The sequence below is a fragment of the Pholis gunnellus genome, assembly GCF_910591455.1.
Source record: "Pholis gunnellus genome assembly, chromosome: 18".
NCBI lineage: Eukaryota > Metazoa > Chordata > Actinopteri > Perciformes > Pholidae > Pholis > Pholis gunnellus.
The window spans coordinates 21,374,863-21,402,030 of NC_136545.1; the positions used below are offsets into that span (position 1 = coordinate 21,374,863).

The 27,168-nt window shown below is 42.3% G+C and overlaps 3 protein-coding genes across 4 annotated transcripts; all 3 read left to right on the forward strand.

Moving 5' to 3' along the window:
• Positions 1 to 3,103: 3,103 nt before the first annotated feature.
• On the forward strand, positions 3,104 to 3,952 carry ppp1r3b (protein phosphatase 1, regulatory subunit 3B; the record flags this gene model as incomplete). Its single annotated transcript, XM_079179236.1, has 1 exon — positions 3,104 to 3,952. The coding sequence occupies one exon, from the start codon at positions 3,104 to 3,106 to the stop codon at positions 3,950 to 3,952; it is 849 nt and encodes a 282-aa protein (XP_079035362.1).
• A 1,791-nt stretch (positions 3,953 to 5,743) lies between these two features.
• On the forward strand, positions 5,744 to 20,420 carry mfhas1 (multifunctional ROCO family signaling regulator 1). 2 transcript variants are annotated; one of them, XM_079179500.1, is made up of 3 exons: positions 5,744 to 9,037; positions 18,674 to 18,884; positions 19,119 to 20,420. In XM_079179500.1, exons 1-2 carry the CDS (start codon positions 6,085 to 6,087, stop codon positions 18,802 to 18,804), a joined length of 3,084 nt encoding a protein of 1,027 aa, XP_079035626.1. In that variant the 5' UTR covers positions 5,744 to 6,084; the 3' UTR covers positions 18,805 to 18,884; positions 19,119 to 20,420. The 2 variants fall into 2 exon arrangements, with proteins under 2 accessions (XP_079035626.1, XP_079035627.1); XM_079179501.1 differs by lacking the exons at positions 18,674 to 18,884; positions 19,119 to 20,420 and adding an exon at positions 14,491 to 14,576.
• Positions 20,421 to 22,599: 2,179 nt separating this feature from the next.
• On the forward strand, positions 22,600 to 25,582 carry rpl17 (ribosomal protein L17). Its single transcript, XM_079178879.1, has 7 exons — positions 22,600 to 22,630; positions 23,056 to 23,105; positions 23,386 to 23,426; positions 23,987 to 24,121; positions 24,301 to 24,399; positions 25,025 to 25,216; positions 25,510 to 25,582. Exons 2-7 carry the CDS (start codon positions 23,066 to 23,068, stop codon positions 25,555 to 25,557), a joined length of 555 nt encoding a protein of 184 aa, XP_079035005.1. The 5' UTR covers positions 22,600 to 22,630; positions 23,056 to 23,065; the 3' UTR covers positions 25,558 to 25,582.
• The last annotated feature ends 1,586 nt before the right edge of the window (positions 25,583 to 27,168 follow it).

The following is a 27,168-nucleotide window of genomic DNA, read 5'->3' on the forward strand; positions in this document are numbered from 1 at the left end:
TGTCAGTGGCACGGCCCCCCCCCCCCCCCCCCCCCCACTCACTGTTCACATGTTAAAATACAAACATCAATCAGGACTACCTGCTCCAGACTACTTACTACACCGTGTTGAACCACCTGCATTATATATATATGTATATATATATGTATATATATATATATATGTATGTATGTGTGTGTGTATATATATATGTGTGTATATATATATATGTATGTGTGTATATATATATGTGTGTATGTAAGTATGTATGTATGTATGTATATATGTATGTGTATATATATATATATATATATATATATATATATATATACATACATATATATAGAATCATTGGAGCAATGTATATGTATATGTATGTATATGTGTTTATTGGTTAGGAGGTATTCTAACTGGTTCAGCTGGTCCTCTTTGGTTTTGGCCACAGCTGGAAAATTGATCTGATAAGAGATGAATGTGGGGGAACTGTAAAATCTTCCATTCCTACATCAGAAGGAATTACTACGTTATTTATAGATTTATTTATAGATTAATACAGATGGATGTAAAGACCAGAGACTGGTAGAACAGCAGCAGTAATCCAGACACCTGGTGATGATTAATGTGTTTAAATGTGAGCTGATGGTCACAGTTATTACCTTACAGTGAGTAGAGTGGGGATATTAGACTCATCTGCAGGATTAATGAGTTTCAAATGCTGCCGAACATGAGAGGATTTATTGTATGAAATACTACAATCACTATTCAGAAGGCAGCTCTAGGTTGCAGCTTTAGGTTGCAGCTCTAGGTTGCAGCTCTATGTAGCTCCATGTAGCAGCTCGAGGTTACAGCTTCATGTAGCTCTAGGTAGCTCCAGGTAGCAGCTCTAGGTTACAGCTCCATGTAGCTCTAGGTAGCTCCAGGTAGCAGCTCTAGGTTACAGCTTCATGTAGCTCTAGGTAGCTCCAGGTAGCAGCTCTAGGTTACAGCTCCATGTAGCTCCATGTAGCTCCAGGTAGCAGCTCTAGGTTACAGCTCCATGTAGCTCTAGGTAGCTCCAGGTAGCAGCTCTAGGTTACAGCTCCATGTAGCTCTAGGTAGCTCCAGGTAGCAGCTCTAGGTTACAGCTCCATGTAGCTCTAGGTAGCTCCAGGTAGCAGCTCTAGGTTACAGCTCCATGTAGCTCAAGGTAGCTCCATGTAGCAGCTCGAGGTTACATTTTCATGTAGCTCCATGTAGCAGCTCTAGGTTACAGCTCCAGGTAGCTCCATGTAGCTCTAGGTAGCTCCAGGTACCAGCTCGAGGTTACAGCTTCGTGTAGCTTCATGGAGCTCAATGTAGCTCCATGTAGCTCCAGGTAGCAGCTCTAGGTTACAGCTTCGTGTAGCAGCTCCATGTAGCTCTAGGTAGCTCCATGTAGCTCTAGGTAGCTCCAGGTACCAGCTCGAGGTTACAGCTTCGTGTAGCTTCATGGAGCTCAATGTAGCTCCATGTAGCTCCAGGTAGCAGCTCGAGGTTACAGCTTCATGGAGCTCCATGTAGCTCCATGTAGCAGCTCGAGGTTACAGCTTCGTGTAGCTTCATGGAGCTCCATGTAGCTCCATGTAGCAGCTCGAGGTTACAGCTTCATGGAGCTCCATGTAGCAGCTCTAGGTTACAGCTTCGTGTAGCAGCTCCATGTAGCTCTAGGTAGCTCCAGGTAGCTCTAGGTAGCTCTAGGTAGCTCCATGTAGCAGCTCTAGGTTACAGCTTCGTGTAGCAGCTCCATGTAGCTCCTGCCCCGTAACGTCATTGTCTTTAAAGGAGGTCATGAGCTCTTACAGTCTGTGAGTTTTGCTGCTTTTTCATTGTGAGCTGCTTTGATTTGTGTGTAACATCTGATTGGTCAGTTAAAAGTGGAGCTGTGTGACGGAGCGTCTTCACATGAAGGTGTCTGAGGCAGGTGATGCAGTTCATGTGAACACATAGCAGCACTCTTTACAGTGGACAAAGTTCCACGTTACCTGAAGAGTAACATAAAGATCTAATGAAGGACAGGCCCTGAAGGCAAAGAGCTGCGTCATAGAACCACGACAGGTAGCTCCCTGATTGGACGGATGTTGTGATGTCATCCTGCATCATCAGGACCCAGATGTTGAATTAATAAGTCCCACAGTTTTAATGAACTGCAGAGTACACAGAGGATTCAAACCGTCTGATAGGTCAGAGATCACGTCTCCTACAGTATGATCACATAAATAAATACATACCTCACTTATTACAAGATCCCTTTCATGTTTTATTGTCATTTTCAAACATGAGCGTGGTGACCATCAGGCCTTTATTAGACCCAACATGACCCAGGACCTCCCAAACTGATGGGATCCAGCACCTCCTTTGTCCCCGTTGACAGTGCAGGGGTGTACTGAACAGTTATTATTATTATTATTATTATTAACTGACAGAAACATTACATGTATTAGCCCACCTTCTGTTGTTATGATTCCACTGCTTTTTTTGGCAAGACGCGACATTGAGGCGCTAGGATTGGCCGGCTGTCCAGAGGAACCGGTCCCTGATTGGTTCAGGTTCTGACCGATCGGCTGTCCTGACCCTCACTACTGCAGGTCAATGCCGAACCTCAACCAATCAGTGGCTCCTGCCAACAAAAGCAGTGGGATTCATAATTAAGAGTCCTCGGCTAAATGTAAATGTTTTAAACTAAATCTAATGCTTCAATCCATATTTGTTAGTTTATTCTAAGGCTGCAACCATCGATTGTTTTCCATGTCGAGTGTTTTGTCGATTAATCGATCAGTTGTTTGGTCTAGAAAATGTTTCCTGACGACGTCTAACGTCTTGTTTTGTCCACAACTCAAAGATGTTCAGTTAAGTGAAATAAACTGAACATATATTCACATTTGTCCTGAGAAAATAATTAACCTTTAACATTTAAACTGTTGTAACACTGTTTAACCCCGGCCCCCTATTGTTTTGGGTTGTAACGTCGTGAAATATGACGACACACATTCAAAGCTTCGTTCATAAACCTCAATAGAGACTTTGATCATGTGACCCCCCCCTCAGACCCTCAGAACGCTCTAACCTCCGCATGTCTCCTCCTCCAGAGCCCACGCTGCGGATCGACATGACTTTACCTCTGTACCTGTCCAAGGAGGAGTTTGTATACAGGATGTCTCCTAAAGCATGCAAACCCGCCCTGAGCTCCTGCCTGAGGTTGCAGCGCTCCCTCTGCGTGGACCAGACGGAACCCGAGGACGAACGAGCCTCCAGGAAGGACTCGAGGAAAGCCAAGAAGCGGGTGACGTTTGCCGACCACCGAGGGTTGTCTTTGACCAAAGTGAAGACGTTCTCTCAGTTCGACGACCCCATCGATATCCCTCTGAACATCCAGGAGATGCTCAGCTCGGCTCTGTCTCTGAAGGCCGAGGAGGACCAACTGGTGCTGGACTTCACTCAGCCCTCCTCGGACTACCTGCACTTCCGTCAGAGTCTGGAGAGGAACTACGTCTGCCTAGAGCACTGCGTGTTGAAGGAGAAGGCTCTGGCGGGAACCGTTAAGGTAAAAAACGTGTCCTTTGAGAAGTCCGTGAAGCTGCGGTTGACGTTCGACGGCTGGAGGAGCCACAGGGACGTAGACTGTGAGTACGTGAAGGACTCGTATCCCACCTCCTACAGCGACACCTTCTCCTTCAGTGCGTCTCTGCCGGATCATTTGAGGCCTCACGAGCGCGTGGAGTTCGCCGTCTGTTACGCGGTCTGTGGACGGGAGCACTGGGACAGCAACCACGGGAGCAACTACCGGATCGTCTGGTCCTCCGCCAAGAGGAGCCAGCAGATCGCCAGCAGCCACCACACAGACTCCTTTGACTTTGGGATTCATTTTGACCGATACGGCAGCCCCACCTGCTCACACGGGATCTTCCCCGATTGGCCGAGTTACGCCGGATACGAGAACACGGGGCCGTACTACTGAACAGGAAGTACGAACGTTCGAGGTGTTTGAGTCGCATCAGGGAAGGAGAGCGTCATCACACAGTGACAGCAGCTTGCTGCTCTGAATGCAAAATGTGGACGAACCATAGAATCCTCTTCTCTGTCCAAAGGGTACCGGGTTAGCTGGTTAGCTGGTTAGCTGAGTTAGCTGGTTAGCTGAGTTAGCTGGTTAGCTGGTTAGCTGGTTAGCTGGTTTGTTCAGTTTACCTGGTTTACCTGTTTTCTTGATCAATCTTTTCGTCTTCGGGAGTCTCTTTCTTTCTTTCTTTCTTTCTTTCTTTCTTTCTGGTCCAGACATTCCGTTCATTGTGATATAAGATGTCTTGACCCGTGAATTGATTATTAAAGTTAATATTCCGTCTTTCTGTTACATCAGCTGAGACAAAGTCTGTCGGCTGGATCGGAATCAAATGTGCAATCCATGTTAATTATTCCTGTAATAAAGTGAGCTGTTTTTAGCATTATGATATTCTATGTTGATCTGAATGAATGATTAGAACCTCTTTAATGTCTCACCTCAACCTTTTGCACCTTTTTATTTGTTTTTGAACAGAGAAACATGTCAGTTTGTTATTAAAATCATTTTTGAATATGAATCTGTACGCACATGTTCACGAGTGTTCAGGGGTTCTAATGTCTGTGAAATAGTCAATAAAGTCAAACATTTTAACTTCTTCTTGTAAGTTATTCAATGTTGAAACTATTCAAACAAGGAGAAAACAAAACAGAATTCTTGTTTTTATAGTTTTGTTAATTTGCACAAGTTCACAAAAGAGAGAATATTATATCACACAGTTATGCTGATGATTATTAAACTAACTCCTCTGTGTCTGATAGGAAACTGAACTCTGCTTTATTAGACCAAACAAACCGTCACCACGTGTAGATCCATGATGCTGAATCCTGTAGAAGTCTGTCCTGAAGGATCAGTTCCTGAAGGATCTCAGATCCAGACTCTTTCTCCTCCTGTAACCCGTCGAGTCCTGTTCCTCTGGTTGTCCCACAGAGTTCATCTCGTCAGCGGTGGACTCGTCCTCCGGGTCTCTGCTGGTCTGACCCGGTCTCATGTGAACCTGGATCTGGATCGGTTTGTTCTGCAGGTTCACTTATGTAACGAGATGAACTGAGACGGAGAGGACGTTCTGTAGAAACTGGTGTTTCACATGTCGACTAACTGAGTACGTTAAAATGTGTCCTCAGATTATAGAAAGCTGCATGTGAGGATGATGATGATGAAGAGTTCACTGTGATTCTGGGTCAAAGCACAAACCTCATCCATATCCTCCTTCTCATAAACATACATATAAATATACTTTGACTAAACTGACTTGTTCCTCATTTGTCCTGCAGATGGAGACAAAGTCCTCATGTCCTCTGTCCTCATGTCCTCCGTCCTCATGTCCTCTGTCCTCGTCTCAGGTAAACAGGTCACTAGTCTTCTTCACTGGTTTCCTACTTCACCATGTTGGTAACTTTTTATTGAATTAAAGCATGTTTAATTATATATATGTGAATTGATTCTGTGTGAAGTCTAAAGCTTTTATTTAACATATTTGTCACTCTGGAAAAGTTTCTCTTAAAACCATAAATGTGTTTTTTTTTACATTCACTTCTGGATTTCTCTGCTGATTTGAAGCAAATCTGACAAAACAATCACTTTCCCTCCCTCCCTCCTCCCCTCACGCAGCAGTAGGGAGGAGGAGGGTTCCCAGATCTGACGCAGTGTGAAGCGGCCGCCTCACTTCCACTCCCCGCTCCCAGGAAGAGCGACTCAGCGGCTCGGGAGCGACATATATCCGGAGGACGGAGCTCCAGAGGACGGCGTGTCTCGGCGATGAGGACGCCCGTGAAGGACGCACTGAACCCGCGGTACCGGACCTCGGATCGCGGATTAAACCCGGAGCTGTAACGGCGTCGGTTTGTTGTCATTGTGCGTTTGAGTGGCGCAGGAGAAAAGCATGCCTCCGCAGACGCTGCTCCTGCTCCCGTCGAAAAGCCGATTAATCCCCGGACACAACCCGTCTTTTGTCTCCTCTGGGGCGGAGGCTTTGCTGTTGAGGAGCGCGCTGGTTTCTGAAGCACACCGTCCACCATGCTGCCCGCACGGTCTCCATGAAAACTCTCCATGATAACAAGGAGGAGGAGGAGGAGGAGGGGTCCGGCTGCAACGCCATGGAGGACAAGGAGAACAATCTGAAGACGGCCAGGTTGTGGAGGGATGCCGCCCTGCGCTCCAGGAAGCTGCGGAGCAACCTGCGCCAGCTCACCCTCTGTTCCAAAGACAACCAGATCATCCTGCCGGAGGACATAGCCGAGATAGAGGCGCTCAACCTGGGCAACAACTCCCTGCAGGAGCTGCCAGACGGGCTGGGATCCACCCTGAACAACCTGCGAGTCCTGGTCCTCCGCAGGAACAAGTTCTCCACCGTTCCCCGGGTGGTGTTCGAGCTGGTGCAGCTGGTGGAGCTGGACATGAGCCACAACTGCCTGAGAAGCCTCTCTGAAGGCGTGGGCCAGCTGAAGGTGCTGAAGAAGCTGTGCGTCAGTCACAACAAAATCCAGACTCTGCCGGCTCAGATCGGAGCGCTCCGGTCTCTGGAGGAACTCGACCTCAGCTTCAACGACCTGCACGACCTCCCCGGATCGTTCTCCGACCTCGCCAAGTTGCGGACTCTAGACGCGGATCATAACAAGCTGAACCGGTTCCCCCCCGAGATCCTGGCCCTCGGCGAGCTGGAGGAGCTGGACTGCTCCGGGAACAAGTTTGAGGCGTTACCGGCGGACATCGCGATGCTACGGTCCATCAAAATCCTTTGGCTCAGCAGTCTCCACATGTCCACGTTGCCGGACTCCTTCTGTCACCTGAACCACCTGGAGAGCCTGATGCTGGACGGGAACGAGCTCTCGGCGCTGCCTGCCGCTTTCGGTCGCATGCAAAGACTCAAAATGCTCAATCTGTCCTCAAACGAGTTTGAGAACTTCCCCCAGGTGGTTTTAAGCATCACAGGGTTGGAGGAAATCTACCTGAGCAGGAATAAACTGACTCACGTCCCGGAGGAAGTCAGGCAGCTGGTGAAGCTGGCCAACCTTTGGCTGGACAACAACAACATCACGTACCTACCGGACTCCATCGTGGACCTGGAGAAGTTGGAGGAACTTGTCTTACAGGGTAACCAAATCGCCATTCTTCCGGACAACTTTGGGAAGCTGTCCAAAGTGAACATATGGAAGGTGAAGGACAACCCCCTCATCCAGCCTCCGTACGAGGTTTGCATGAAGGGGATCCCGTACATCGCGGCCTACCAGAAGGAGCTGGCTCAGGTGCAGCTCGCCGTGAAGCCGCGGCTCAAACTGGTGCTGATGGGGACGACGAACGCCGGGAAAACCCGGCTGAGGCAGAGCGTGGTGAGCGTGCCGCATAACGCCGAAGGCGTCCAGGGAAACAAAGGGATCGAAGTGACGAACTGGGTGGCAGACGCTGAGCGCTGTCTCACGTTTCTGGTGTTTGATTTGTCAGGGAAGCAAAACTACGACCTCATCAATCCCTTCTTTCTCTCCCCCGGTGCTCTCTACGTCCTCGTTGTGAATCTTAAAACGTATTCGCCCAAGAACTTTTATGCCCACGTCGGGTATTTCCTCCACCTCCTCAGTGCCAAAGTGCCCCACGCCGTCGTGTGCTTGGTGGGGACGCACGAGGACCTGTGTGGGGAGGCGGAGGTGGAGGAGAAGAGCCTGGACATCCACAGACAGATCGGGCTGCAGGAGAAGAGGGACATCCAGGTCCTGAGGAGCCAGGCTCTGCAGGTGGACCAGGCTCTGGAGCAGGGCTACAACCTCCGCTCCTCCACCCCTCACGTCCTCTTCTACGGCGTCTCCGACAGGAACCTGAGGCGGAGGAAATCCCAGCTGCAGTACATGCTGAACCACCGGCTGCAGATCCTGTCTCCCGTGCTGAGCGTCAGCTGCACGGAGAGCCAGAGGAACATCCAGAGGCTGAGGGAGAAGCTCATGTCCGTCGCGGATCACAGGGACATCTTCCCCAACCTCCACCGCGTGCTGCCAAAGTCCTGGCAGATGCTGGAGGAGCTGCACTTTAAACCCAAAGACCTGTGGCTGTCGTGGTGGGACTCGGCCCGTCTGGGCCTCCAGGCGGGGCTGACGGAGGACCGGCTGCAGAGCGCCTTGTCCTACCTGCACGAGAGCGGGAAGCTGCTCTACTTCGAGGACAGCCTCACCCTGAAGGAGTACGTCTTTCACAACCTTCCGCGATTCATTGCTATTCTCAACGTCTTCTTCCAGAGGGACGAGTCCTCGCTGCTGGACAGGCTCCTCTCGGAGGGGGGGAGGGGGGACAAGGGGAGGGTGAGTCTGGTAATAGAGGACGAGAAGGGAGAGAACCTCAGGGTGACCCATCTGCAGCACCACGTGGAGGGCTTCCTCCAACACGGCCTCCTGCCCTCCAACGTCATCCGCCTGCTCCTCCGGCCGCTCATCCAGACCCAGCAGGACCTCCACCTCATCATGGAGCTCCTGGAGAAGATGGGGATCTGCTACTGCATCAACAAACCGCGCAGCCGGCCTCTGAACGGAGCCACGGCGTGGTACAAGTTCCCCAGCTACGTCAGCAGCGAGGAGCCCCGGGCGGAGGCGGAGGCCGGCTCCTCTTCCTCGTTGCCTCTGTGCCCCTTCTTCTCCGTGGAGCAGCTGCACATCCGGTACAGCTTCCCGTTCCTGTTTCCTCCCGGACTGTTCGCGCGCTTCAGCGTGCAGATAAACAGCCACGTGGTGCAGCGGTCGGACGGCAGGCGGCAGATCTTGGCCTATCGCGGCAAAGTCCCCGTGGTGGTCAGCCACCGGCCGTCTAAAGGGAGGCTGCAGCCGGAGACTCTGTCCGTCGCCAGCCACGCCTCGCTGCCCAACATCTGGACCGCCTGGCAGGCCGTCACGCCGCTGGTGGAGGAGCTGAACGCGCTGCTGCAGGAGTGGCCCGGCCTGCACTACTCCGTCCACGTCCTCTGTTCCAAGTGCCTGAAGAGAGGCTCGTCCAGCCCGCACGCCTTCCCAGGTAAAGCTGCTCCTTCATCAGTTTCTTTACCGCAGATACAAAGAACACAGCAGACATCTTATTTAGGTTTGCAGGAGAATATTTAAATTATTATTTTGTCTCTAAAACGTGTGATAATGTCCCACATCCTGTTTATCTTAAATCTTTATAGTCAGGAGGACGTTTTCCTTTTGTATCGAACAGCAAACCAGGTTTTAATCTCTCGTCCTGTGATGTCATAAAAGGTTAGTGATGTCGTGTTTATCTGTGACATGATGTCATCGCTGTGAACAGACAAACCTGAAACTTTAACAAAGAGCCGTGCAACCGTTTTATTCTGTTCATTCTGTAATAATTAGAATAATAATATTGATGATAATAATATAAATAATGATCGTAGCAATAAACAATACAAATTAAATAAATAAAATACCCAAACGTTATAAAAAACAAAACAGAAATAATAGAAACGATTAGAGACAAGAAGATGAAACGTAATAAAAAAAGTGGAATAATATTCCTCCTCTTCTCTTAAGTGGAGATGTAACGTGTCGTCAGAGGAGCTAACAGTTTCCCTCTGTTCCCAGTCTTTATGCTAAGCTAAGCTAACCAGCTGCAGTGTGGTATCGGCCCTCAGAGACACAGAGGAAGAGGAGTTCACTAAATGATGAAGGTGATGGTGGTTCTGCTGCTCTTTTGTCTCCTGAACCTCCTTTTATTTTCCTTCCTCTCTGCACCATTAAACACTCAGCTTTTAAGAGCTTTTATTGTGGCGGGCTGATGTGATTACACTGATACATAATCAATAACACACCAGAGTGAGTCAGAGCGTTTTATGAACCGACACAGATACAAATGTGCAGATTCCAGTGTTTTAAATTCTAATACTTTATGAGCTAAATACAATAAAATAAATGATTCATTGTTTCTCCAGAAGACTTTTATTTCTGAAAATGTAAAAAGATTTTTATTTAACATTCAACTAGATGAATAAAACGTCTAAATATTAATAATAATAATTATTATAATAATAATAATTATTATAATAATAATAAGAGAGACAGACAGACTTCTGTCTGCAGCGATAAGTCTTAAAATAACAGTTAATGAGAGAAGAACAGGAAACAGCTGTTCATCACTTCCTGTTGTCAGTCAGCAGTTTCCTCTCTGATGATGAAGGTGATGACGATGATGATGATGAAGGTGGAGAAAGAACGATGAGGAGAAACTCAACGAGTGTTTTTTAAATCAAGACTCAGAGAAAGAATCAGATTCCACCAACATAAACTTTAAAAAGCTGTTTTTAAAACGTTGTGTTGAATTATGTCTCCTTCAAAATAAAACCTTTAAAGTGATGAACACATGAATGTATTAATATTATATATACTATTCTGATGAGTGAGCACTTTCAGTATATTTTGATGCTCATACTTTTATATTTGAATACCTGTACTTTAACTTGTAGTATTAATACCTGAGTACTGTAGTATTACTGTAGTATTACTGTAGTATTACTGTAGTATTACTATGTATTCATAGATAAAAACACATTTAATGACATTAAGTTAATAAATACACAAGAAGAAGAATCTAAACATGCAAATAGGACAAAGATAGAGAGACGACAACACAACATGCAAAACATCATCCAGAGTACACACACACACACACCTACACACACACACACACCTACACACACACCTACACACACACACACACACACTCTCTCTCTCTCTCTCTCTCTCTCTCTCTCTCTCTCTCTCTCTCTCTCTCTCTCTCTCTCTCTCTCTCTCTCTCTCTCTCACACACACACCTACACACACACACTCTCTCTCTCTCTCTCTCTCTCTCTCTCTCTCTCTCTCTCTCTCTCTCTCTCTCTCTCTCTCTCTCTCTCTCTCTCTCTCTCTCTCTCTCTCTCTCTCTCTCTCTCACACACACACCTACACACACACACTGTGTTGAGCCTTCTATGGACGTGATATTTGTGGCTCCTCAGAATAAACACGGTTTCATTGTTTAACTCTTCATCATTCTGCTGATGAAGATGATGTTTGATCTTCTGTTGTATCAGCTGATCATGATGTCATAGTATCTGTGTGTTGATGACATCATCTGTCAGCTGCATGTGTTTTTAGGGTTATATGTGTATGTGTATATATATATATATATATATATCTCTCTGTGTCGCAGCACTTTCCCTCTCGTTGGCTTTTCTCTGTTGGTTTTAATCCAGTTACAGGATTAAAGTCTTAAAGCCAGAGAAGCAGTTTATTCTACAGAAGAAGAAGAAGAGGAGGAGGACTGAACTGTTCACTTCCTGTAGCTTCAGGTTTCAGGCTGAACATGTTGAGATCAGTCGGTTGTTTTCCATGTTTTATTGTGAAGAAACTTGTGACCTCTGCTCAACACGAGACTTAACGTTTTAAAGACTCATCATAGTAACACTTCCTGTGAGCACTTCACAATAAAAGCATTTCAAATATATTCACAGTTATATGTTTTTAAAGCGACGTCTTCAGAAAATCTAAAATATTGAATCTTTGACATCTGTCGATAAATAAACTGAGTTCCGTGTTAACTGGGCTCAGACAGGAAGTGACCTCATCGTCTCTGTGAGCTCTGCTTGTTTTTCCCGTCGGCGCTTTAATCTGATTGGTTGCCGTTATCTTCTCATGTGTCATGTGACCGTCGGGGAGTCAGGTGATGACATCATCAGGTGGGATCAACAGGCAGCTCCGTGCGTCACATGACCCAACAGGGTCACTAACTGAGGCTCTTAAAGTCACAGGCCACGCCCACTTCACAACGCAAACAAGAGAAATATAATGATTCAGACTGTCCTCTGAGGCCACGCCCACTTCACACCGCAAACAAGAGAAATATAATGATTCAGACTGTCTGAGGCCACGCCCACTTCACAACGTAAACAAGAGAAATATAATGATCCAGACTGTCCTCTGAGGCCACGCCCACTTCACAACGTAAACAAGAGAAATATAATGATCCAGACTGTCCTCTGAGGCCACGCCCACTTCACAACGTAAACAAGAGAAATATAATGATCCAGACTGTCCTCTGAGGCCACGCCCACTTCACACCGTAAAGTTTGTTTGAAAGTAAAACCAAGATGCTCATGAATCTTTAGTGAAAGTTTTATTTCATCACATGTTCAGTCATCAAACTGCTGCAGACGTCCTGGTCCTGGTCCTGGTCCTCAGAGGATCTGGTTTCTCAGACTGAAATATCTGAACATGAAGCCACATGAATGTGAGGAGGAGGAGGATGAGGAGGAGCTGCTGTCAGCAGGTCTGAAGCTCCAGCGGACAGCAGAGAACCGCTGAGTCAGCAGGTCTGAAGCTGAATGCAGATCATGATGAGTCGTGTTATTAAGAGTCAACGTTCATGTTTCAGTGAACAGACACGAAGCTCCTCACAGTTCAGAGACAAGTCTGCTGATGTTTTTATCTTTTTGTTCAATAAATCTCAGGATGTGGATCCATCCGCCGCAGAAAATAGTCCCCAAGAAATCCTCTAGTTCCTGCTTGAGTCCCAGCAGCAACACACACACACACACACAGTCACACACACACGCACACACAGACAGTCGCACACACACACACACACACACACACACAGTTTAAGGAGAATCAGTCAGGCTCGTCTGAATAATAGAAGTGAATTTTTCTGACGGTTTTATTTTGAGATGAAACTTTAAAGTTCTTCCTGAACTAAGTTTCATCTTCAGACTGAAAACTACTGAATGTGACTCATCGTTAAGTTCACACGTTAACCTTCACTTTGATGAAGATGCTCCCCCCCCCCCCCCCCCCCCCCCTCTCTGAGTTATTCTGGAGTGTTGGAGTCGGTCACACATTCCTGAGCTCAGTCGCTGCAGCTGCTGATCACTGAGGATTATTCTGATCCGACCGTCACCGGATCACTTTCTGAGCTTCTGCTCCATTTCTCTCATCCTGGTTTATATCTCAGTCTCTCTCCTGAATGAATGAATGAAAGCTGCTCTGTGTGTGTGTGTGTGTGTGTGTGTGTGTGTGTGTGTGTGTGTGTGTGTGTGTGTGTGTGTGTGTGTGTGTGTGTGTGTGTGTGTGTGTGTGTGTGTGTGTGTGTGTGTGTGTGTGTGTGGTTTCTTCTTCTTACTTCATTGTAAAACTACCCTTCCCACAATGCTTTGAGGGTAGAGTCAACATGATTATTATGAGGTCATCAGCAGTGTGTTGATTTTAGTTTTGGAGGTTGCTATGGCGATGTCAGTGTCTGCAGCCCAGTGCATCATGGGAGCTCTCAGTGGTCCTCTGAGGTGGATTAGTCCGTAAGCTGCTTCCAGCTCACGTATGATCTTTTGCGTTGAATCCTCCGCGTGACCTCGTTAACAGCTGATTGTGAGGTCATGTGATGAAGAGGCTCCTTCCTCTTCATCGTCGTGGAGACGCAGACTGATGCTGAGGTGACATCACGGTGACACAGACGTCTTTCTGTCGTCTCTCAGACAGATTTTCTATTTCAGGTCAGAGATCGTAAATATTTAAACAGCAGAAGTGACGGCAGGATGAGCCAATCAGAGAGCAGGAAGACGTTCACCCTTCAAAGATGTTTTTAACATAAACCTCAGTGTTTGATAAGGATCGTAGAGAATGTGGACCCAGATGAGAGGGGTGAGACGGGTGAGACGGGTGAGACAGGTGGGAGGGGTGAGACGGGTGAGACGGGTGGGAGGGGTGAGACGGGTGGGAGGGGTGAGACAATGAGGTCTGGAGCAGGAAGTCCAGAGCGAGTTGTTGTTTCTCTGTAAACTGAGCGTGTTGGTTTCTGATTGTTAATCATGATGTTCTACTTGTTGTGAGATGATAAACTACGTTATTATCTGAATATAGATGTATTAAATATACATATCATATGAATACGACGTTAGAAATGAGAAATCTCATCAAAACAATGTCGTCAACCAGAAAACTCACAATATTCAGATTCAATCTCTAATTTTTGTTAATTATTAATCTTAAAGTTGCATCGAAGGATTATTTTGATGTTTGTTTTCTCAGTTAATTGTTTTGTCTATAAAATATAAATATTTATTTTTACTTTCATCAAAGGTTAGACTCGTTGACATATATTCCACTTAATGATATATTTAACTTTATGTATGATGTTTATACTACCCTTCGTTAATACAAGTACTTCTTAAGTGTATTTTTCTTTTAATTTCATTTGGTCACACATGAAAGGAAACATTCATATATATATATATATATATATACTGTGTGTGTGTGTGTGTGTATATATATATATAATGTATTGCAACACTACTGTAAAGTGAGCATCATTTAGTTTTTAATTAAAACAAAACAATGTCAGAGAAACGTCCAGAGCGAAGCCTTTAAATGTTTTTAAATGTCTTGTTTTGTCCAAAAACCAAAACATTTACTTCATAATAATATAGTATTTTTTCTTTGAAGCCTAAAATCCTAAACAAAGAGCAGCCGTTCACATGTGAGGCTCACAATGGAACAGGAAGTGAGGTCGGATGTCTGACTGTTTGTGAACGGAGTTTCCTGGAAACAGGAAGACGTCTCTGTCCTTTTATGGCTGCGACTGAACGTCCTTCACTTCTCAGGAATGTAAATGATTCTTCTACCTGCTGATGGAGGAGGGGAGACATTCCTGCTCCTTGATGTCAGGTTAATGTGGGAGCAGGAGGAGGAGCAGCAGGAGGAGGAGCAGGAGGAGCAGCAGGAGGAGGAGCAGGAGGAGCAGGAATCCGGCTTTGACCTAATTCAGGACACACAGCTGGATGTTTGAGCCGTCAGCTGCTTTTCACTAATGAAATACACATCTGATTTCCAGCAGTGGGAGAAATATTCACATATTTTACCGCAGTTTAAAAATACTACGACAAGTGAAAGTGCTGCATTCAAAATCTAAAAAAAAGTATGAAAGTCAAAGTCCTCAACGTACAAACTGCCCCACGTTGTTGGTGGAGGAACAGCAGCAGACTAACTCCCTGAATTATCAGGTTTATACATCGTTTAGCTCTTTTCTTTTTATAGATAATTCTCATGTAAAGACAACCGAAGTAAAGACAGAAATACCAATTCAGACTGTAACTCTGACTGTATTTAGACTGTAGCTCTGACTGTATTTAGACTGTAGCTCTGACTGTATTTAGACTGTAGCTCTGACTGTATATAGACTGTAGCTCTGACTGTATTTAGACTGTAGCTCTGACTGTATTTAGACGTAACTCTGACTGTATTTAGACTGTAGCTCTGACTGTATTTAGACTGTAACTCTGACTGTATTTAGACTAACTCTGACTGTATTTAGACTGTAACTGACTGTATTTAGACTGTAGCTCTGACTGCATTTAGACTGTAACTCCGATCTGTATTTAGACTGTAGCTCTGACTGTATTTAGACTGTAACTCTGACTGTATTTAGACTGTATCTCTGACTGTATTTAGACTGTAGCTCTGACTGTATTTAGACTGTAACTCTGACTGTATTTAGACTAGCTCTGACTGGATTTAGACTGTAACTCTGACTTTATTTAGACTGTAACTGACTGTATTTAGACTGTAACACTGACTATTTAGACTGTAACTCTGACTAGCTCTGCCTGTATTTAGATTATATCTGACTCTATTTAGACTGTAACTCTGACTGTATTTAGACTGTAGCTCTGACTGTATTTAGACTGTAACTCTGACTAGCTCTGACTGTATTTAGACTGTAGCTCTGTATTTAGACTAAGTCTGACTGTATTTAGACTGTAGCTCTGACTGTATTTAGACTGTAACTCTGAGTAGCTCTGACTGTATTTAGACTGTAACTGACTGTATTTAGACTGTAACTCTGACTGTATTTAGACTGTAGCTCTGACTGTATTCAGACTGTAACTCTGACTGTATTTAGACTGTAACTATGACTGTATTTAGACTGTAACTATGACTGTATTTAGACTGTAGCTCTGACTGTATTTAGACTGTAACTCTGACTGCATTTAGACTGTAACTGACTGTATTTAGACTGTATTTAGACTGTAACTGACTGTATTTAGACCATAACTCTGACTAGCTCTGACTGTATTTAGATTATCTCTGACTGTATTTAGATTGTATCTCTGACTGTATTTAGACTGTAGCTCTGACTGTATTTAGACTGTAACTCTGACTGCATTTAGACTGTAACTGACTGTATTTAGACTGTAACACTGACTGTATTTAGACTGTAACTCTGACTAGCTGACTGTATTTAGGTTATCTCTGACTGTATTTAGACTGTAACTGACTGTATTTAGACTGTAGCTCTGACTGTATTTAGACTGTAGCTCTGACTGTATTTAGACTGTAGCTCTGACTGTATTTAGACTGTAGCTCTGACTGTATTTAGACTGTAGCTCTGACTGTATTTAGACTGTAGCTCTGACTGTATTTAGACTGTAGCTCTGACTGTATTTAGACGTAACTCTGACTGTATTTAGACTGTAGCTCTGACTGTATTTAGACTGTAACTCTGACTGTATTTAGACTAACTCTGACTGTATTTAGACTGTAACTGACTGTATTTAGACTGTAGCTCTGACTGCATTTAGACTGTACCTCCGATCTGTATTTAGACTGTAGCTCTGACTGTATTTAGACTGTAACTCTGACTGTATTTAGACTGTATCTCTGACTGTATTTAGACTAACTCTGACTGTAGCTCTGACTGTATTTAGACTGTAACTGACTGTATTTAGACTAACTCTGACTGTATTTAGACTGTAACTCTGACTGTATTTAGACTGTATCTCTGACTGTATTTAGACTGTAGCTCTGACTGTATTTAGACTGTAACTCTGACTGTATTTAGACTAGCTCTGACTGGATTTAGACTGTAACTCTGACTTTATTTAGACTGTAACTGACTGTATTTAGACTGTAACACTGACTATTTAGACTGTAACTCTGACTAGCTCTGCCTGTATTTAGATTATCTCTGACTCTATTTAGACTGTAACTCTGACTGTATTTAGACTGTAGCTCTGACTGTATTTAGACTGTAACTCTGACTAGCTCTGACTGTATTTAGACTGTAGCTCTGTATTTAGACTAAGTCTGACTGTATTTAGACTGTAGCTCTGACTGTATTTAGACTGTAACTCTGAGTAGCTCTGACTGTATTTAGACTGTAACTGACTGTATTTAGACTGTAACACTGACTGTATTTAGACTGTAACTGACTGTATTTAGACTGTAACTCTGACTGCATTTAGACTGTAACTGACTGTATTTAGACTGTAACACTGACTGTATTTAGACTGTAACTCTGACTAGCTGACTGTATTTAGGTTATCTCTGACTGTATTTAGGTTATCTCTGACTGTATTTAGGTTATCTCTGACTGTATTTAGACTGTAACTCTAACTAGCACTGACTGTAGCTCTGACTGTATTTAGACTAACTAACTAGCACTGACTGTAGCTCTGACTGTATTTAGACTGTAGCACTGACTGTAGTTCTGACTGTATTTAGACTGTAGCTCTGACTGTAGCTCTGACTGTATGTAAACTGAAGCTCAGAGTAACAGATAGAGTAACTCTGGCTTCGGTCCAACAGACTAATCGGCTGCAGACATGTGAAGAGAACTGGAGGATCAATGAGCCTAATGGTTTAAGTGCTGCTGGAGGTCAGGCTGTGTGGGAGTGATGGTTGATTTATTTATTACATTAGAAACAAACCTGCTTCTTATCTTGTTGGTTTAGCAGAGAGCAAACATGGCAGCACTGAGTCAGACATTTCTCACAGCAGCTCCTCCTGCTTCAACAGTAAACCTGTCTGAGAAGATGATCAGACTTTATTCATGAGTGGAGTCAGAGGATAATAAACCGTTATTATGACGTCATGTCTCAGTGTTCAGAGGTGCAGCATGACATCGCACATTTAACTCTTTGACCTAATTATTACAATAATCCAACAGACGGTTTAAAACACAAATGCCACCAAAGTCAGAAGCTACTCTGCTAAGCTAGTAACGTTAGCTTGTATCAGAGCTAGTTTCTCTATTGTGACTCATTTAGTTACTGCTGAGGTTTAATCAAATATATAATTATCTAATTAAGCATCAAGAGAATTTGTCTATTTGTTACAATGTTACATTACGTTTTCTGTATGTATGTTTATACAGATGCCAAAAAGTGAGAAATAATAATATATAGAAATATTTTTTCCCACAACAGAAGATCAACACAGGCCCCCCCCCCCCCCCCCAAAAAAAAATGTCCATGATGAACAAGAACAAATGAAAAGATGGTGAAACAAACAGAAACTACAAAAGCAACAATAATGACAACAGTGTGGTTTAAAGAAAGTGACTCAGCGCCCCCTGCTGGTCTCATGTATAATATATATATATATATATATATATATATATATATATATGTACATATATATATACATATATGATGATGTGATGCTTGTTTGTTGTTGTTTATCATCCAGAAACCAAACTGTTGCTGGATGATCTGAATCTGGAATTTATGATCTGGATTATGATCATATCTGGGTTATGATGTGCTGTAACTGTAAATGTCGGTCTGACCTCCTGTCTCACTTCCTGTCTGACTTCCTGTCTCACTTCCTGTCCGTCTCTGTGTTCCAGGTGAGCTGCTGAGTCAGCCGAGGCCTGAAGGTCTGACCGAGATCATCTGTCCAAAGAACGGCTCTGAGCGGGTCGACGTGGTCCTGGTCTACCCCCCGACCCCCACCGTGGTCAGCCCCTGTCTCAAGTGATCCGAGGGCCGCCCCCCTTACCCCCCCGACCCCCCCACAGCCTGCTTCCTGTCCCATCACACTGGATCACTGCCTCGTCTGTATGTACATCTTCACTTTATCTGCTCACTGCTCTTATAAAGAGACCAGAAGAAGAGTTAGAATAATGACAGCTGATCACATGATTCATCACATGTTTGAGCAGCAGCCAATCAGAGACAAGGATTTCAGAAATCTTTAATATCTCCAGAAGCAGTTATGTTTATAAATATGTATTAATAATATGTGTGTTTATGTCTTTGTGTATGAATTGCAATGTTTTCTCCTGTTTGCAGGTTGTTTAGCTCTGACGTCTCCACGTCTCCACGTCTCCACGTCTCCGATGTCTCTGACGTCTCTGATGTCACCATGTCTCCACGTCTCCGACGTCTCTGACGTCTCATCATGTGGACATTGAACTGTGTTTAAGGAGCTTGATGAGCACAAACTGTAGCATCAAATGTCTCTTTGCTGACGTGAAACGTCTCTCTCTCTCAGAGACATTGAGGACAAATCGTCTTTTCGTTGTGAGTCACATCTCTGCCACGTCTCACCTCTGACTTCTTCTGGACTCAAAATATTCTGCGATGTGTGTAAATGTTTGAACGCATGAACGATTGAAGAGGATTCATATATATTTGTCTTCTTCTTCTCTTCCTCTGAGAGTCACGTCTACAGCCAGCAGCCGCTTAGCTTAGCTTAGCATAAAGACTGGAAACGGATGGAAACTGCTAGCCTGGTTCTGCTCAACACGTCATATCTGAAACATTTAAATAATTTAAATACATAAATAATAAAATAATTCAGTTATTGATGCTGCAGTAGATTATATGAGTTATTATATTATTTATATGTGTATCAGACCGAGACATTAATGTAACAAAAATACTACTAGCAGTGTAGAAATACTCTGTTTCAAGTCAAATATACTGAAAGTACCAAAAGTAAAAGTACTCAGAATGAACAATAATATATATCAGAATATAATATATAAATGTTTTATGCATTAATGTGTTTTCATCACTTTAACGGTGAAACTCATTTGAATGACTTAATATAATCGGTAATAATACATCATTTATTAATAATAATATAATATTAATAATCTGAATCTGATTATAAAAAAGTACAATATTTACTCTGATGTAGTGAAGAAGTAGAAAATACTCAAGTAAAGTACAAGTACCTCAAAAATATACAAAATAATGATAATAAAGAAAATCAAAATAGGAAAAAAGGAGAAATTAAATAAATCAACACAGCTCACCTGCTTTTATTTCATTTATATATAATAATAATATATATATATCCCACTATTAGTTCAATATGTCTTCTTTGTTATAATTTGGTTTATTCAGCTTCGTTACACAGAACCAGACTGCTAACGGTTAGCGAGGCTAAGCTAACCAGATGCTAAGTGACGAGGAGGAGGAGGAGGAGGAGCAGGAGGAGGTGAAGAAGCTCCAGCTGTTAGCTTGGCTTCAGACTCTCGTGTGGGTGTTTTTCACGTGTAAATAATATCTTTATTTTTGTATGTTCTGCTGTTGAGCATGAGTCAGCAGCTGTTCTGTGTAGCGCGACAACAGGAAGTGAACCAAATAAACCAACGACTGCTTTAGTAGCTCAGCCTGCTGTGGTTCATCATCAGGAGACATTCAACAGCAGCTGATAGGACTACTGGTATCATCTGCAGCTCAGCATCCGTTTAAATGTCAGAAAGAAAAATATTTTCATTTTATTTTGACATCAAACCGAGAAAAAGAGGAAACGATTTAAAGAATATTTAAAAATGACTTGAAGTTGATTCACTGATGGTTTTACTTCTGACGTCATGAATTGTGATAAATTACATTCATAAGCACTTTGAATATTTCTGGTTAACGACAACAACGTCAAACTTTAAAGAGTAATATATAAATATAAATACACAGATTATTGAGTCACAGCGACAGGCTTCAATCAGGTCCTCAGTCCTGTTATCACAACAACAACAACAACAATAATAATAATAAAACATACTGTGTGTGGATTCTAATGGAACTGTTTACATATTAAAACACATCTTCATGTTGATATGAATATGAAACAAAGGACGTATTTCATTATATTATATTAGTTCATTAGTTTTTAAATATAAATGTTTTCTTCACTCTTCACGACTCGATCAGCTGATGAAGACCAGAGAATACAGCTGAAAGCTCAGGAAGAGATCTAGTAAGTGAGTTAAAGAGCAGTTCATAGTACAAATACAACATTATTATTATTATTATAATTGCTGCTGTTGTTGTTGTTAGTAGTACTACTAGTATTTTTAGTATTTTAAGGAAAATAAAAGCGGAAAAATAAAACAAACAATAAAATACAAGAAGAATTTAGAAAAATAAAACATCCTGTGATGTGCTTATTGTTTTATTGTATATTACACTATTTGTTAAAGGTAGCAGGGTGGAAGAAGTACACAGATATTCTACTTAAATAAAAGTAGAAATACTACAGTGTAGAAATACTCTGTTACAAGCAAAAGTACTGCATTCAAAATATAGTTAAAGTACCAAAAGTAAAAGTACTCATGATGCAGAATAATATTCTAATTATTATCACATTAATGTGTTCATCACTTTAAAGGTCAAGCTCATTTTAAAATACTTTATATACTGCTGGTAGTTTCATCTGTAATAACACATCATTTATTATTTTTATTTTTATTATTATTATTATTAATAATAATAATAATAATCTGAATCCTTCAAGTAACTAAAGCTTTTCAGATAAATGTAGTAAAAAGTACCACATTTACAAAGTAGGAAAATACTCAAGTAAAATACAAATACCTCTAAACTGTACTCAAACACAGTATAAATGTACTTCAGGTAAGAACAGGTGAGCTATGACGTGTGAACATTTCGGAAATTTCGGAAATTGCGGATTCTCAATATTTATAAAATCAACACTTCCCAAACTTGTGTTTTCATTTATAAGATACTTTCTGGTGAAGGGAATATTCCTGATCATTTCAAGACTTACTACAAATTTAATTCACAGGTTCACTCATACTCAACTCGCCAATCTTCACTTCTTCATCCTCCTAAATTACTGACTAGCAGAGGTCAATTTTCAATAAGGTTCAGGGGAACCAAATTATGGAATGACTTTTCCTACTTAACTAAAAAATGTCTCTCTGTAAAATGTTTCAAAAGGTGCCTAAAAGAACATCTAACTGCGGTCTTGTAACAGTCTTTTATGTATTATTGTTCATGTCTTTCTTGTTTTGGCTGCTACATTACATTTGCAGTTGTTTCACTCATAGGGACTTGTATTGCCTTTGCTTATGAGTTACGGCAGGTTTATAATCCTACATCACTGAACAAACACAGGACAATGCTCACTCTCACATCCACACACATGCTCGCACACACTTGACACAATTACATTATTTTTTATCTTATCTTTCATTCTTTCTTCCTTTCTTTCGTTGTAATGTAATGTCTTATTCACACTTTATGTTTGTAATTTTGTAAAATTTTAATATTATATAGGTGGAGGCTTCAAATAAGCCCAGTTGGCTTTCTGCCTCCTCCTGCACTGTGATATTCATTTATCTCTGTTATGATTGTTTGTTTTGAATTTCATTGTTTGAATTGTGCAAATAAATAAATAAATAAAAAACATCGCCCCCTGCTGTCCGGACGGACTCACTGCTCTCTGGTGCACCTCCTCCCCCTGACCACCAGGGGGCGGTGCACCGGAGAGGAGAAGAAGAGGAGCAGCGCTGCTTCCGGCTCTTCCTCTTCCCTCCGCGGCCTCAGAGGTAGGAGAACTGTCCCTCTCACGAAGACCAGAATCTACGTTAAATCTTAACTAAATCTTCACCATCCTGAGTTTTTAACTCGCTGCGTTTAGTTAACAACATTCAAACATGTCGGACGATGTTAGATTTCTGTGTTTGAAGGCGGGAATTGAGTTTTAATGTGATATTTGTGAGGAGTCTATCACGTTAGCTGTCCGCCATGTTGGATCCGTATCTGCACCAAACTCCAGTCTAGAAACGCTCATTTCTGTTTCATGTGTTTAACGTTTCCTGTAGTTTCTGCTTAATTCTCGAGCTGATTGTGGATGTTATCGGTGTCGGACTTTAAGCTAACACGAGCTAATGCTAACAGCAGTCGTGATGAGACGTTGTATGTAGTTTGTATATTTATTTAAATGAATTAAAACGTCTCTCTGATCCTCCAGATATCTGAAGATGGTCCGCTACTCTCTCGACCCGGAGAACCCGACTAAATGTGAGTTAAATGTTAGCTTGTGTTCGCAGTTAGCTTCTTAAATGTTAGCTTGTGTTAGCAGTTAGCTTCTTAAATGTTAGCTTGTGTTAGCAGTTAGCTTCTTAAATGTTAGCAGTTAGCTTCTTACATGTTAGCTTGTGTTAGCCGTTAGCTTCTTAGGACACCTTTGGAATAAACATGAACATACCTGAATGAAGGATCTGAGTGTTTAAATGTGTTTAATGTTAGAGCTTTGGTCTGGTTCTGAAGCGTCTTTATTATTCTTTGTGTTTTATTGCAGCATGCAAGTCGAGGGGCTCCAACCTGCGCGTTCACTTCAAGGTAAGAAGTGAAACATAATTAAATGTGTTCACGTCATTCATTAAAGAGTTAAAAGTCTTTTTAGTAGTTTAATCAGTTTATCTTGTAACAGGAGCAGTAAAGTGTTTAACATCAGTATTCATTTAATCTTAAGTGTTTTATTCCAGGTTAAAGTAGATATAGAAAGTTTAACCTCGTAGACGGTGAACAGACTGCGGTGATGATTGTTTAGGACACCTTTGATTCTCCGTGAAGAGAACTGATGAAGTCTGAGCGCTCTGAGTCTACTGAGGCTAAACGTGTGATGAAGATGAAACCTGACTGAACGTTCGCGCTGCTCATTAACACGATGTGTTCATATCGTAGACGTCTTGTTTTTAATAGAAACGTTCTTTATGACTCGATGATGTGAATGTTATCAACATAAAGACGTCAGCAGGTATAATACATGATTCTGTGTATTTATATCTAATGTGTATTAAATGAGATATTCTGTGAAAACAGATTAATGAAAGTGTGTTGACACAGACCATAATAATAACCAGCTGTTTGTTTCTGTGGACGCTTGTTTTCTCCACCAGAACACCCGTGAGACGGCTCAGGCCATCAAAGGGATGCACATCCGTAAAGCCAACAAGTACCTGAGAGACGTCATCGTGAAGCACCAGTGCGTCCCGTTCCGCCGCTACAACGGCGGCGTCGGCAGGTGTGCTCAGGTAACGAGGCTCCGCCCACAAACCCCCCGTTAGCGCGCTGCTGTGACGAGTCTTAGGACACCTTTGAGTTAAAGATGAAACCACGTTAACATCTGAGCAGCTGCAGAGCAGCTCCACGTGCTGCTGGAGGAGGGGCGGAGCCTAACAGCTGTTGTTGTTGTTGTTGTTGTTGTTTACAGGCCAAACAGTTCGGCTGGACTCAGGGACGGTGGCCCAAGAAGAGCGCCGAGTTCCTGCTCCACATGTTGAAGAACGCCGAGAGCAACGCTGAGCTCAAGGTACCTGAACGCCTCATCAGCACTGAGTTAGACGTGTGTGTGTGTGTGTGTGTGTGTGTGTGTGTGTGTGTGTGTGTGTGTCAGAGGAAGCTGCTGAGCCTCGTAGACGGTGAACAGACTGCGGTGATGATTGTTTAGGACACCTTTGATTCTCCGTGAAGAGAACTCGTGAAGTCTGAGCGCTCTGAGTCTACTGAGGTTAAACGTGTCTGATGTGAAGATGAAACCTTAATATTCATGCGTTCATCTACTGAGAATCACTGAAGACGTTTAATTTGCTCTTAAAAACACAAAGAAGCTTCAAGAACACGTCTCCTGAGTTCATGAGTTCTTCTTCTGTGGTGCTTTAATGGCACCGAGCAGCTGTTTGTGTTCTTTATATTTATAGATGAATTTATTCCAACTGATAGTTTTAAATATCTTCTGAATATTCATTTAACATTTGTGTTAAATTAGAGATAAAATATCTTTTAACTCTTTAATATTTAATAGTTTGATTTCATTACTGTGTGTAGTACTATACACAGTATAAATACACACAAGTATCTGCTACCACATTACAATAAGATGTGAGTTCAGATGGTGTGGTCCTGGTCTCATGTGGTCTGGTCTCTTGTGGTCTCAGGGTCTGGACGTGGACTCCCTGGTCATCGAGCACATCCAGGTGAACAAGGCCCCGAAGATGAGGAGGCGCACGTACCGAGCTCACGGACGCATCAACCCGTACATGAGCTCCCCGTGTCACATCGAGATGATCCTCACCGAGAAGGAGCAGATCGTCCCCAAGCCAGAGGAGGAGGTGGCCCAGAAGAAGAAGGTAGGAGGAGGAGGAGGTAGTAAGGGAGAGGAGAGGAGAGGAGAGGAGAGGAGAGGAGGAAGGGAGGAGCCGCCTCTGCTGCACTGATGACACCTTAGGACACCTTTGATCAACATGAAAACAAAGTGTTTAAATCTGAGCAGCTCGTTGTACTCGTACCTCATACTTGTACTAGTACCTCATACTTGTACTCGTACCTCATACTTGTACCTCATACTTGTACTCGTACCTCATACTCGTACCTCATACTTGCTGACGGAGGTGTTTTTCTAACCCTGAGTTTTGTTCTGCAGGTCTCACAGAAGAAGCTGAAGAAGCAGAAGCTGATGGCCCGAGAGTAGAGTGAATAAAACGACTTGTTCTGAACGACGTCTCCTCGTGTTTCATATTCACTTCATCAGTAATAAAGGATTACCGTAACTTTACCGTAACGTTACCGTAACCTATCTCACCTTAAACCTCAAAGGTTTTACATGGAAACATGTTTGAACTCTTAAACTACGAGCTGCTGTTCATCAATATATTCATAACAAACTGAATGTGAGAAAAGAGACTCGTATAGTAAAAGTACCTCACATGTGTACTACCACCTCGTACTAGTACTCTAGTACAGTACTAGTACTTTCTATAAGTCGATCAAAGTCAGCGTGAAATGTTTTAAATAACTTAGTTATTGTGTATTTTACTTGTTTCACGTTAACACATTTATTATATAGATATATATATCGTGTGTGTACATACGTTAATTATATTTTTCTCTGAGCTTCAGATCGTTGATTTTTATGAATCTGAAGATGAAACTTTTATAAACTCGTTCGTTGGAGTTTAAACAATATTTAACAGCATCAACTAAATATTTATCAACAGATTCTTTACATATTTAATTAAAAGACGAATGAAACGTGTCACGTGATGACAGGAAGCCGTTAATGAGAGCAGCTGAGAGAAGTCAGACCTGATCCATCGATCACTGATCACTGATCTGTGATGCTGTGAGATGACCAGCAGAGGGCGCTGCTGTACCTCAGAGTCTCTACAGAGAGACGGAACATTAACGCAATATAGTTTAATATCTGAGGCTCTAAGAACAGTTATTCTATTTTATTAAGATAATAAATACATATTTTAAACAGTCTGTTTATATCTGCAAATAATGATTTTTTTATTTTATAACTATTAAAGAGATTTAACCAAAGAGTCGAATGATTTTCACGATCAACTGATTATCTTATTATATTAAAGTCTTTATATTGTGACTCCATGCTGAGGTTTAGATTTATACATGTATGTAGTTGTATCTACAACAATACTTCATCATTTATGTTCATTATTTCATGTTTTAATGTGACTCCAGATGTGTAATTATAACTGATGGAGAAGAAGTATAAAAACTCTTTAGTGAAGTACAAGTACCTCAAAACTGTACCTAAGTACAATATTACTCACAAACGTACTCTCCACAAGTAGATGTATACTGAGTGTGTTAGTACACATGAATATACAGAAGACTTGATTTAATCCCAGTGAGACGCTTCAGTGTGAAAAGATGTAAAATAATAAAAACATGTTAACTATACAATAATTCAGTCATTTATATTTGATCATGTCCGTCGGTTTTGAATTAAATCTCATAAATCAGATTTTACAACATGATTCTTCTGTGTTTTAAATCAGCTGACGGTGCGTTCAAGGTCTTTGATGTTTATTGTTATAAAGATGTTCGGTCTATTTTATTTAAATCTTTATGATCTGAACCACATTCAGAGTTTAACAGATTTAAGTTTTTAGACTAAATCTTTACATTAAAGAACTTTTACAAATAAATAAACTGATTTTACATCATTGTGTTTTAGAATGAACATTTAAAGACTCGTAACTGTAAAAATAAGAGCAGATGTTACTTTTTACATCTTAACCAGAATTAAAGAATCATCAGCTGATGAAGATTAATG

Excerpts from the sequence above, each read along its gene's own strand:
- mfhas1 (XM_079179500.1), top strand. The coding sequence starts at position 6,085 with ATGAAAACTCTCCATGATAACAAGGAGGAGGAGGAGGAGGAGGGGTCC. Across the intron at positions 9,038-18,673 it reads CAGCCCGCACGCCTTCCCAG|GTGAGCTGCTGAGTCAGCCG; the intron begins GTAAAGCTGCTC and ends TCTGTGTTCCAG.
- rpl17 (XM_079178879.1), top strand. The coding sequence starts at position 23,066 with ATGGTCCGCTACTCTCTCGACCCGGAGAACCCGACTAAAT. Across the intron at positions 23,106-23,385 it reads CCCGGAGAACCCGACTAAAT|CATGCAAGTCGAGGGGCTCC; the intron begins GTGAGTTAAATG and ends GTTTTATTGCAG. Across the intron at positions 23,427-23,986 it reads ACCTGCGCGTTCACTTCAAG|AACACCCGTGAGACGGCTCA; the intron begins GTAAGAAGTGAA and ends TTTCTCCACCAG.